We start from the raw sequence: 12,900 nt of genomic DNA on the forward strand, positions 1-12,900 counted from the left end.
CATTTCAGTTATTGTATTGTTCAACTCTGTTTGTTTGTTCTTTAATTTTTCTAGATTTTTGTTAAACATTTCTTGCATCTTCTCGATCTTTGCCTCCATTCTTTTTCCGAGGTGCTGGATCATCTTCATTATCATTATTCTGAATTCTTTTTCTGGAAGATTGCCTATCTCCATTTCATTTAGTTGTTTTTCTGGGGTTTTATCTTGTTCCTACATCTGGTACATAGCCCTCTGCCTTTTCACCTTGTCTGTCTTTCTGTGAATGTGGTCTTTGTTCCACAGGATGCAAGACTGTAGTTTTTCTTGCTTCTGCTGTCTGTCCTCTAAGTTTTCTCTTTTTAATAAAATTTGTGATTATGTATAAAATCACATTAAGTAGGTAATTCTTTAATGCAAGGATGGGTCTCCTTCTTTTTATACTCATCTGACCAGTAGAGCTTAATAAATGTTTATTACATTGAAGTGAAAGTTTTCATTTTAAAATGAGTGTGGCCATCTGTACCTAGTGCAGCAAACTGTCAGTTATTAAGTGACGGAATGTTAGTAGAGTTTTTAAAAATGACACACAGTTAATTCTCATTGTGGTATGTTCTATAAATTCATCACAAACACTGAATTAATGGATACTGAACCATTGGTTCTGGAGGACATACAAGGTTAGGTACCGGTGAGCCTCTGGTCACATTTTCATCAACAGATCAGTGCATAACCTTGTTTGCTGTGTGTTTCTTTTTAAAGGTACCTTATTTAATATATTTCGTTGATTCACTAACAGTGAACTCACAGCCAGCACCGCTTATCTAGCACACGTTTTCTCTGTAAGGTGCACCATAGCATCCATGCTTGTGGACAGCACTTCAAAGCCATGTTTAGGGACCATTTAAATAGCGAAACCACAAACAAAAAACACAAAATGCAATTTAAAAAAAAAACCAAACCAAACTAAAACAAACAACCAGGGCACTAAACAGACTGTAAAGTGGACACTGTTTACTGTGTGAGAGCTGAAAAAGGAAGGCAGAGTGTGGCCTTGCCCGAGCTCAGCTGGGAACATGCACATCTGGCTATTCAAATCCACAAATGACCACAAAAGTACTGCGAGTATTGATTTTTTCGTTTAAAAATAAATTTTAGGGGGTAAGTGAATTCACAAATATGGATCCCACAAAAAATGAGGGTAGCCTGTACTCTGTTTCGTCAAGTTTAAATGATAATATACATTGAGTTTTTGTTTACTAGTGAGGAAGGTACATTCCCCATCCACGGAACCGTCACCACAGCCTGTGTGGGCATCATTCACTGAGGAGCCTCGTTTGTTTGTCACGGGAGGGGGGCTGGATCAACAAGCAGTCCCCCAAGTGGGCAGCAGTGGTGGCCTGGCTTCTCTGTGTGTGCTTACTCTCCTGCCCAGAGCTCACCCTGGAAGCTGGAGGAGGATGTTGCTCTGGGAGCCCACAATTTGAAAGCCCTTGCCACAAAAATCCCAAGCAAATTGTCTTTTCAGTTGGGGGGCTGGTGTTGGAGAAGAGGACTTTCCCCCAATGTGGCCAAATGCAGGGTGGAATGTAGGCGTGAGGGAGACGGGGGCCAGGCACCCAGGTAGGGAAGGATGGCAGCAGCAGTTAACCGACAGCCCAACTGGAATTAGGCCTTGCAAAGCAAATCACTGTGTTAGAGAAGAATGTCTTCTCCGAGGAGTCTGTCCTCAGCCTGCTGGTCGCCTGAGGAGGTGGCCCTGTGGAAATGCCCGACGAGCGTCACTGAGTCACACCAAGCCCCTCCCCGTGGGCCTTGCATATGGCTCAGCTGGGACTCCATCCTCTTCCCAGGCGCTGAGTGCAGCCAGCTTCAGGGACCAGAGGAGTCCTGAGCAGCTCCTCTCCCTCGGGGTGGGGCAGTGAGAAGAAGGGAGACAGGAGGCTGTGTTGGAAGACTGGAGCCAGCCTCCAGATTTAGCAGCAGTTTTACATACTTTAACAGAGTATCCCCCTGCTGTGTGTGTGTTTTGTGTTGCTTTTCCTTTTAGGGCTCTCTTCCCCCGGGCAGTCCTGAGAGGTGACATTTTGGGGGTAATACTGCAGCACTTTGAGATTTGAGCAACCGTGAGCTAATGACAATAACTCCAGTTTGCGGGACTTCCCTGGTGGCGCAGTGGTTAAGAATCTGCCTGCCAATGCAGGGGCACGGGTTCGAGCCCTGGTCTGGGAAGATCCCACAGGCTACGGAGCAACTAAGCCTGTGTGCCACAACTACTGAACCTGCGCTCTAGAGCCCGTGAGCCACAACTACTGAGCCTGCGTGCCACAACTACTGAAGCCCACATGCCTAGAGCCCATGCTCCACAGCAAGAGAAGCCACCACAGTGAGAAACACGTGTACAGCAAAGAAAAGTTGCCCCCGCTCACCACAACTAGAGAAAGCCCACACGCAGCAATGAAGACCCAACGCAGCCAAGAAATAAATTAAAAAATAACAAAAAATCCTCCAGTTTTGGAAGAAAATACCTCACAGTTACTGAAGATTTACTATTGCCAGGAACTGTTCTAACCACTTGACCCATCTTAGCTCATTTATTCCTGCTCCCTCCATCCCAACAACCCTCCCAGGTAGGCACTATATTGTACCCACTTTACAGGTAAGGAAAGTGAGGCAGAGTGGTTAAGTAGGTTAAGTAAGCCCACAGATACGCAGCTACTAGGCATTCAAATTCAGGCAGTCTGAGCCCCTCACGGCTCCATGGCTCTATGGAATTACAGTGAGGCAGCTTCAGTTTAGCACCTCTGGTTTTTAGGGTTATAGATTCAGAATTCAAGAGCAGGACATCAGCATTGTGCATGGGCTCCTGGCGGGGCTCTGCACCAGGGGCCTCGGGGATAGAAGATGCACCCGACAGCCCTCGGTCCTGAAGGGATTATGGTCTTGGGAGGGGTGGAAATGGGCAAGAAACAGGAAACAGCAGGTGCCACAGAGGGGTATGAGGTTCCCTGTGGACTCAGGGGTGGAGCACTGGTCGGAGCAAGGGAGTGGGGAGGCAGATTGTTCAAGAATTGGCAATAAATAAGGAAAAGTGTCTTTAAAGAGACAACATTGAGATAAGTCTAAAAGGTGTTTTCCAAAATTGTTCTACACCCTCATCTGACCCTCTGCAGCCAGGGTTATCCAGAACACTAGCATGCTGCCGTGGGGCACTAGAATCACATTCTCTCCTGCGCGGGGGCCTTTCCCACCTGCCGGCCCCTCCTCTCCCACCAGCACCCCTCATGAGGGGACCCTAAAGTGTGAGTGGGGGATCAATGATTTGGTGAGGGGATGGGTTCCAGATGTTTCGCTGCAAACCTGGGCAACATGGTCAGCTTAGATCTGTGCACACGCCACTCGCCTCGACACATAGGACGTTCAGAACCATGCCTGAACCCAGCCCTTAGGGTTGGGAGGCCTGATGCTCTCACTTCCCATAATTAAAAGCATCAAAGGTCAACATGAAGGGTTTTCCTGGTGGCACAGTGGTTAAGAATCCGCCTGCCAGTGCAGGGGACACGGCTTCGAGCCCTGGTCCGGGAAGATCCCATATGCCGCGGAGCAGCTAAGCCCATGGGCCACAACTACTGAGCCTGTGCTTTAGAGCCGGCGAGCTACAACTGCTGAGCCAGGGTGCCTAGAGCCCGCGCTCCGCAACAGGAGAAGCCGCTGCAATGAGAAGCCTGCACACCTCAATGAAGAGTAGCCCCCGCTCGCCGCAACTAGAGAAAGCCTGCGCGCAGCAACGAAGACCCAACGCAGCCATAAATAAATAATTTTTTTTTTTAAGTTTAGCTTAACAAAAAAAAGAATGTCCAAAACTTTTAAAAAAAAAAAAAAGGTCAGCATGGAACATTTGGCAGTGAAAACACATTCGGGATAGTCTTTGAGTTTAGGCTTGCACTCAACAGGCTTTTGACTCTTTGCTTTTGTTTTTTAAAGCAGTGTGATTCAAACCACTGAGTTTGCCTTGAGTCTGCCTTTACAGCCCCTGAGACAAGTGACTGTGACCGCAAGATATGTGCAAGGCCCAGCTCCTGGAAGCATGGGTGGCTATGGGTTGGGGGTCCTGGGCTGGCCTGGGGCCCCTTGAGAGCACTCAGTGAGGACATGGTACTGTCTTTGAGAGGAGAGGGGATACAAGCACCACTTCACTGGCCTCTGTAAAGCAGTAACTAACTTTGTTTTGTATTCAGGCTGTTTTTCCTCTTTCCTCCATAAGCCCCATCTCTGCTGTTCACCTCCCACCCCCCACCAGAGAGAAAACCCAGTTCTTCACTCCCCAGAGAAATCAGGAAATGGTTGTAATAAAGTCATAACAGATCCCATGACTCTTTAAGGTTGTGGGTTTACGGGCAATAGGTGCTAGTGTTCCGATGTGATTTATTCTTCAGCTTCTCTGCTATCCTGCTGCAGGGGGAAAGATGGTATTAATAAGCTGTCATGCAGAAAAATGGACACTGCTATAAAAATAATCCTTCATTATGTATTTTTTCTTCACTGGCCTCCCGCTGCCAAAGTAAATGAGTAACGTTTTAAAGTATCGATTCTTTAACATCAAAATATTAACCTTAAATTGATTTTTCTATCTCCCTTTTGTCTTCATGTGAGGGGAATAAAACTAGCTAGAAATAACTGGGATAATTCTCCACATAGCAGTTCCCTAGAAGGTGCCAAGAAATATACAGATCCTGTGATGGGTGGATGGCCCCTGGGCACTAGGGTGTTAGGGAGGAAGTGAAGGTGCCACCATTGACACAGGAAGCATCCTTCCATTACTTTCAGGGTAGCCTACTTGCTTCTCAAGATTTCAGCTGCTTACATAGTCGCTTTACTATATTTTGTCAAGCTCTGTTATTATATTCTTTTATATGTGGATAGGAGACTCTGGTTGCTTGCTGTCGAATTTAGGATGCTTTCCTCTGCAAGAAATAAAAAACCCAAATCAAACTGGTGTTAGTGGTAAAGGGAATTTTATTGGGTTTTTGCTGAAAAATCTAAAGGCAGATAACTTCCGGCTAAGGTTGATCCAGCCACTCCACGGTGTTACTGCAGTGTTACTGGTTTCTTTCCTTTTACCAGCTTTGCCGTTACTTTAGATCAAGAGTGGTCATAAGATGACTGGCAGCAGTTTTGGGGGGTCAAAGTGTCTCAGAAAAAAATCTTTGTCTCACATCCTCCAAAAGGTCTCACTTAGGTCATGTGACTTATCAGTCCCTGAAGTGTGAACAAAATATACACAGGCAGACTCAGAGACATCACAGGTTCAGTTCCAGACCACGGCAATGCAGCAAATATTTCAATAAAGTGAGTCACAGGCATTTTTTTGGTTTCCCAATGCATATAAAAGTTATGTTTATACTATCCTCTAGTCTGTTAGGTGTGCAATAGCATTTTATCTAAAACAAAACAATGTAGATACCTTAGTTAGCAAATAATTTATTGCCAAAAAACGCTAACAATCATCTGAGCCTTCAACGAGTTGTAATCTTTTTTCAGGGATAATATCAAAGGTCACTGACCACAGATTACCATAACAAATATAACAATAATCAAAAAGTTTGAAATATTGCAAGAATTACCAAAATGTGACACAGACACCAAGTGAGCAAATGCTGTTGGAAAAACGGAGCCAATAGACTTAATACTGGGTTGCCAGAAACCTTCAAATTGTAAAAATATCTATGAAGCACAATAAAATGAGGTATATCTGTATTGTTTGTTGTTGTTTTGAGTGTTTCAGTTGACAAATATTGGTGCTAGAAATACGTCATTGAAGGCAGGGCCCTATATATTTTTCTGTTGGTCCCGATCCCTTGCTTTCCTAGACATACAGGATAAGAACAAGGAAATGAGGTCAGACAGGAGGGAGCCCCTTCCTGTGGCCCCTGAATCTGAAATGGGGGAGAAGGAGGAGGGCAGAGAAATGGGGGCATATTACCAATTAATAACATTTAATTCAAGAAAATAAATTTTTGTTCTTTGCAACAATGTTCTTAAAGAGACAGGCTTAATGGAACTGAAATATAGAAGAGATTTCTCTGTTGAATTTGTTAATTTCCCACAATTTGGACTTTCCTATTTGTAATCCTGTTGTCCTCCCCCTGCGGCCTCCCCCCCCCCCCCCCCCACCACAGGCATGGGGCCACATCCTTGCCCAAACATGGGTTTTAGTGAACAATAAAGAATGTATAAATGACCTGGGACCTCTTCTGCCTTCTCTCTTCAGTGGACAGTTTGCAGTCGTGAAGAAATGCCGTGAGAAAAGCACCGGCCTACAGTATGCCGCCAAATTCATCAGGAAGAGGAGGACCAAATCCAGCCGGCGGGGCGTGAGCCGTGAGGATATCGAGAGGGAGGTCAGCATCCTGAAGGAGATCCAGCACCCCAACGTCATCACCCTGCACGAGGTTTATGAGAACAAGACGGACGTCATCCTGATCCTGGAACTGTGAGTGCTGTGGATGGGCGGGGAGGAGGGTGGGCTGCAGGCTCCCCGGCAGCTGGACCGCGCAGTGACCAGTCCCGGAGCCTCGTCAGGGATTGACTTGGCTTTGCCAGGTTCGAGAACTGCAGTGGGTGGTGCGCTGTGAGGCTGGCTGCAGTTATCTGGAGTAATTCTGCAGCAGCTTCCATTGATGTGGTCCCACTTGATTTGCAGGTGGGTCCCCAATCTTGGGGTTCTTCCTCCTTTGTCACGAGGTCGTCTGTGTTTTGAGTTTCATGTTAAGCTTTAGGCTTATGTTCCTCCCTCCTGTCATGCTGTTCCTCTGCCTCCCCTCTGTTTTCCTACTTCTCTTTTTCTCTTTCTTTCTCTATTCTCTTCCCTCTGTCTTACCACACCCCATTTTTAACTGTTGGAACTGTCAACACTCATATGAAAGTGTAAAATTGAACCAGAATCACTCAGGGGTGATTATAGGACTTGTTTTTAAAGCGTTTTGCTGATTTTCTCAGGCACACCCTGCCCAACGGATGTTATTGTGGGAAACCGTAGCGTGATGTTCTGTGACACGTCCCCCTGTCCCTGGCCCTCTGCCTGAGGCCCCCACTCCTGGTGATGAGTCCAGCAACGTGGGCTGGCAGGAGAGGAGAGGAAGTCATCAAGAACACGCAACTGGGAGTGTCTCTGGGCTGTTTGGATGGAGGACACACATTAGTACCCTGAGGGCAGAGGGAGGGGTGGATGGAGCAGTCCTGGGTGGTTCTTAGTGAACCACCCATTTCCTGGAGCCTCGAATTAAGATGTGTCCTTCTGCCAGCCCAGCAGCTCCCCCTTATGTGCAGATCTCTTAGGGCTAAGAGGTGATTTTTGAGACCAGGGGAGATGGAAGTGAAGGGAGGTATACAGAGGGAGCCCAGCCTTGGGGGCACCGCACTATGGGGACCTGCGCTTTGCAGTCACAAGGGCCTGGGATGCCCACTGCCTCTTGCCTCACCATTGGGATCTGGGCACATACCTTTATGCGTCTGAGCAACAACCTTCTTAACTATAAGTTAGGGTCAATAGTACCTACCTCAAAAGGGTTTTGAGGAGATAAATGAGATGAGAACGTAAACATGTCTGGCTCATGGATGTGTTTAATACATGTTTCTGGGAAGTTCTCAACCTCTGCACTAGTGACATATTGGGCTGCATAATCCTTTGTTCAGGGGGCCATCCTGTGTGTTGTAGGATGTTTAGCAACATCTCTGGCTTCTACCCACCAGATAGCATCCTCTTCCCTAGCTGTCACAACTAAAAATGCCTCCAGACACTTCCACATGTCCCCTGGGGGGCAGATTCTTTTCTCCCCCTACCTGCCTCCCCATCCCCCCACCCCCTCCTCGAGAACCACTGCTTTAAAGGAAGAGCAGGGTTTTAAGGGCACAGAGGATTAAGGGGCCTGCTCAGGGTTCAGCAGAGAAAAGACAGGAATCAGAGTGTACTCCTTGCTATGGCTTTATATGGTGACTTGGAAACCAGACAGAACCAAGATCGAAATCCAGGGCAAATCCTTTACCATCTATCTCTAAGCCTAAATTTCCTCCCTTAAGGCTGTTGTCAGAGACCATGAATGCAAAGTTCCTGGGAAAGAAATTATGTAGATCACAACTGTTGTGCGTTTTCAGAGAATTACCAGGTCATGCGTAGTAAGTCAAGAATATAATTTGCTCCCTTTGTATATCAGAATGTACAAATGATGCCGGGGAGTTACTGCCACCTGCGTGTGTATATTCTGGATTCAGCTTCTGTTGACTGACTCCCAGTTTGTAGGTATTTTCCACTAGGTGCATTTATCCTGTGCATAAAATGGATAACATACAGATTTTTTTTACCACTTGATTTAAATTTTTAAAAAATTATTATATAGTAAATTTGATGTTGGGGGAGGGTTGTGTAATTCTGTGAAAGTTGACACATGTATAGATTTGTGTAACCACCACCCAAATCAGGATTCAGAATAGTCCCATTGCCCCCAAAACTCCCTGTACTCTCCCCTTCTAGTCACACCCACCTCCTTCCCTCTACCCTCTGGCAATCACTGGCCCATTCTCTATCACTGTAGTTTTGTCTTTTCAAAAATTATATAAGTAGGATTATAAAGTATTCAATCTTTTGAGACCGACTTCTTTCGCTCAACATAATGCTTTTGAGATTTGTGCATGAGTCGTTTGCTCCTTTTTATTGCTGAATAGTATTCCACTGTGTGGTGTTTGTTTATCTACTCACCCATTGAAGGACATTTGGGTTGTTTCTAATATTTGGTGATCATGCATACAGCTACCACAAACAGTCACATACAGACTTGTATGTGAACATAAGTTTTCATTTCTTTGGGGTAAATACCACTGAGTGGGTTTGCTGGGTCATGTGGTAAGTGTACATCTAACTCTACAAGCAGTTGCCAAACTGTGTTCTAAAGTGGCTTCACCATTTTACAGCCCTTCCAGCAATGAATGAGCGTTCCAGTTGCTCCATCAACCCTTTGTGTTGTCAATATTTGTTTCTAATTGTAGCCATTCTATTAGGTGGATCGTGGCACACAGCTTTACACAGTTCATTATGTGGAGACCTTGAATAAAAGTTGAGGGGCTTCCCTGGTGGCGCAGTGGTTGAGAGTCCTCCTGCCGATGCAGGGGACGCGGGTTCGTGCCCCGGTCCGGGAAGATCCCACATGCCGCGGAGCGGCTGGGCCCGTGAGCCATGGCCGCTGAGCCTGCGCGTCCGGAGCCTGTGCTCCGCAGCGGGAGAGTCCACAACAGTGAGAGGCCCACGTACTGCAAAAGACATAAAAATAAAAATAAAAAAATAAAAGTTGAGTGAGCTCACAAAGAGCAGCTCTTAGGTGGAAGAAGCAGGAGGAGTCTTAGAAGATGGCCCCTCCCCCACAGGGTCAGATGCATGTTTGTCTTCCCTGGGTATTTGCTCCTTACAGATTCCAGCATTCCCTGTGAGCTGATTGTCCTAGCCTTTTCACCCACCAGGCATGTGGGGAGTAGTGATGGTTACTTTTATGTGTCAATTGACTGTGCCACAGGGTGTCCCAACATTTGGTTAAACATTATTCTGGGTTGTGCCTTGAGGGTGTTTCTGGATGAGGTTAACATTTGAATCGTAGACTGAGTAAAACAGATTGCCCTCCCCAATGAGGGTGGGCCTCATCTAATCAGTTGAGGTCCCAAATGGAACATAAAAGCTCACCTTACCCTGAATAAAAAGGAATTCCTCCTACCTGACGGCCTTCACGCAGGGACATTGGCTTTTTCCTGTCTTCAGACTGAAACTGGTACATTGGCCCTCCTGGGTCACCAGCTGGGTTCAGTGGACTCCCCTTGCAGGTCTTGGGACTTGTCAGCCTCCATGATTGCATGAGCCAGTTTCTTAAAATAAATCTCTTTCTCTCTTTATATCTGTACATCCTTTTGGTCCTGTTTCTCTGGAGAACCCTGACTAATACAGTGGTACCAAAGGCTAAGGAGGGAAAGTGCACCCTTGTTTTCACATCACAAGTCTGTCCCATTTTATATCTATATTTACTTTGCCATGAAGAGGTGTTTTCATTTTTAATAGACTATTCAAAGTATTAGGTCTGCCTAGGAGACCTATTGTTGTTGTAAATTCTAACAGCTTTAAAGGAAGATTTAGTCATCAGTGACATATTCCATCTCTTCTTTCCTTTCTTAAGAATGCTGGGATACAGTGGTGGTTAAGGAGAGAATAAAATGTAAGAATTTGTCAGAAAATAGCCCTATGACCTAATAGTGGCCCCTTGTCTGTATCCTCTGGTTCAGTAATCTTTTTATTTATTTTATTTTATTTTTATTTTTTTCAATTTTTTTTTTTCAGTAATCTTTAAGTGGATATATTTTTTTGATTTATTGCTTTGGAATGAACTCCATGGCAATAGAGCTTCCTTCAGGCTTACTAATGAAGCTTGCTCCCTTGTTGAAACTTCCCTCATTGAAGCCTGTTTCCACTTGGATGTGTGAGTTCTCACTCCCACATCTGGCCCTGTCCTTACCACTGAGACAGAGACCCCAAACCGCCACTCCATGCACTATTTCATGAGCTGCCCCCAATGCTCTGGGCGAGATACAGAAATGATATCTTTTCCGTCCTTTGTACAGAAGCTACTTTGGTGTCTGTGTTAAAGGCACAGTTGTCAAATCCTACTCCAGGATTTGACTTAAAATTTCTGTAAGCCCTGAAAGTAGTTTTTAAGAATGATATTTCCCCCACATGCTTCTCTGGAAAAGAATCTTTCCACACCTTATCTGCTGTTGCAGCTCAGCAGAGCATATACACCAAGGAAGCAAACCTGATGTCTCAAAATCACAATTCCATGTCCTCCACATCCCATTGTTCCATAATGAAGTCATACAAAAATCTCTTTGTTCTGTTATAGCTCACCCGTGCATTGTCACATGGGCAAGCCACTACAAAACTTTGATCTTCAGTGCATGAGTCATTTCATAACTTGCCCTGTTACCTGGTGAAAAGTGAAGCCAAACAAAGTCAGTGCTAATCAGAGACACTGGCTTTTAGAATTCTGTTCCTAAACTTGCTGCTCAGAAACAGCTAAGTATTTCAAGCTGTGGATAATTTAGGTTCCCTCTGCCCAGACATGGGTCAAACCCAAATGCCTTTAGGGGCTGGACAGGTGATGTAAATGAGTGAGGTTGGTCTACACAAAGCCTCAGAATCAGGGAGGCATCAGGGAATGGTGGGGACTGTGGCTAACTGAACCCTCAGCCACTCTTCAGTTGATTGTTGCCATGTGGGATTTTGGATCCAGTGTTGCCAGATCCTGCAATCTTTTTCAAGAAAAGTCTGGTATCTAGGTCTTTAATTTTGGCAGTTAGTTCATAGTATTCATGAGCAGACAAAATAAAACCTTCCTGAAGGTCACATGTGGCCTTCACAGAACTCCAGATTCTAGCCTGTTTTATGTAAGCAATAAGTATTAGCAGCATGTGATAAATACAGTCAGAGACAGCCCCAAAAGACTAGCAATTCTGCTGGAAAGGCAAGAAACACACTTAGCATTACAAAATGAGTTTTTAAATGTCCAGTATGGTTTGACAGTGGTTCTCAAACTTTAGCGTGCTTCAGAATCTCCCGAAGGCTTGTTAAAATATACATTATTTGGCTGCACTGCCAGAGTTTCTGAATCAGTATGTCTAGGGTAAGGCCCAAGAATTTACATTTTAAACAAATTCCCAGGTGATGCTGATGCTGCTGGTCTAGGGTTCACCTTTTGAGAAGCTGTAATGGGTTGAATTGTGTCTCCCCCAAAATGATATGTTGAAGTCCCAACTCCCTTTATCACAAAGTGTCCCCTTATTTGGCAATAGGGTCGTTGCAGATGTCATTAGTTAAGATGAGGTCATACTGGAGTAGAGCGGGCTCCTTATCCCGTGTGACCTTATAAGAAGGCGGCCATGTGGAGACAGAGACCTGGGGAGAAGGCCTTGTGGAGATGGAGGATTGAAGTGATGCAATAGTAACATCTACAGGCTACTAGGAGAGAGGCCTGGAACAGATTCCCATTGGAGGCCTCAGAAGGAACCACAGCCCTCACCTGGCTTTCAGACTTCTGGCCTCCAGAGCTGTGAGACAATGAATTTCTGTTGTTTTAAGCCGCCCATTGTGTGGTACTTTGTTACAGGAGCCTTAGCAAACTAATACAGAAGCACTAGAATAGAAAACTACCCGTTGCTGGACTGCGAGCCCACTCATGTGTTAACCAAAAACTCTGTAAGCCAGTTAACGACAAAATAAAACACCTAATCATGGTAGTTCCATCAGGCAACCAAGAAACAGTGGGATGCGTGACTCTTCCTCCCTGCAGGAAGCTTGCACAGAGGAGGGCTGGAGTGGGGTAGGCGATTCTGGGTCTACCTTAAGTCAGGAATGGACATCACCCTGTCATGGCCTGCTTCAGGAGGGTCACCTTAGCTTTGGATGACCTGTCTGAAAGGTTACCCTGTTAAGATTTATAAAGTAAAAATCCTAGAATTGCCATGTAAACTTGACATAGTGGATTGTTCCAAAGAAATCAAGCCAGTTTGGATCTCCAACCTTAAATCTTCCCCTTTATTTGTTCTGCTTGGAATTTAAAGCAGGTCTTTAAGTTAGAGTAATCTCTCTCTGTCTCTCTCTCTCTCTCTCTCTCTCTCTCTCTCTCTCTCTCGTAGGAAATTCAGTTTAATTAGTGCAGTATGCAGTGGTTGTAGCCAGGTGCAGGACATGGAATTAATGCACTCTATTTTTATTTATTTAATAAAGTAAATTTTATTACTTTTTCTACTGTGGTAGAAAACACATAACATAAAATTGACCATCTTAACCATTTTTAAGTATACAGTTCAGTAGCATAACGTATTCACCTGTGCAAC

General features: G+C 45.2%; 1 protein-coding gene across 3 annotated transcripts in view; it reads left to right on the top strand.

Annotated features, from left to right (window-relative positions):
- Positions 1-12,900, top strand: part of DAPK1 (death associated protein kinase 1) — a 211,746-nt gene that overhangs the window by 100,701 nt on the left and 98,145 nt on the right. For all 3 annotated transcript variants that reach the window (XM_007448280.1, XM_007448279.1, XM_007448281.1), the window contains one exon: positions 6,248-6,469. In XM_007448280.1, coding sequence (XP_007448342.1) covers positions 6,248-6,469 — 222 coding nt within the window. The remainder of the gene's footprint in view (positions 1-6,247; positions 6,470-12,900) is intronic.

Source organism: Lipotes vexillifer, unplaced genomic scaffold (genome assembly GCF_000442215.2).
Source record: "Lipotes vexillifer unplaced genomic scaffold, Lipotes_vexillifer_v1.1 scaffold252, whole genome shotgun sequence".
In the NCBI taxonomy this organism is placed as follows: domain Eukaryota; kingdom Metazoa; phylum Chordata; class Mammalia; order Artiodactyla; family Lipotidae; genus Lipotes; species Lipotes vexillifer.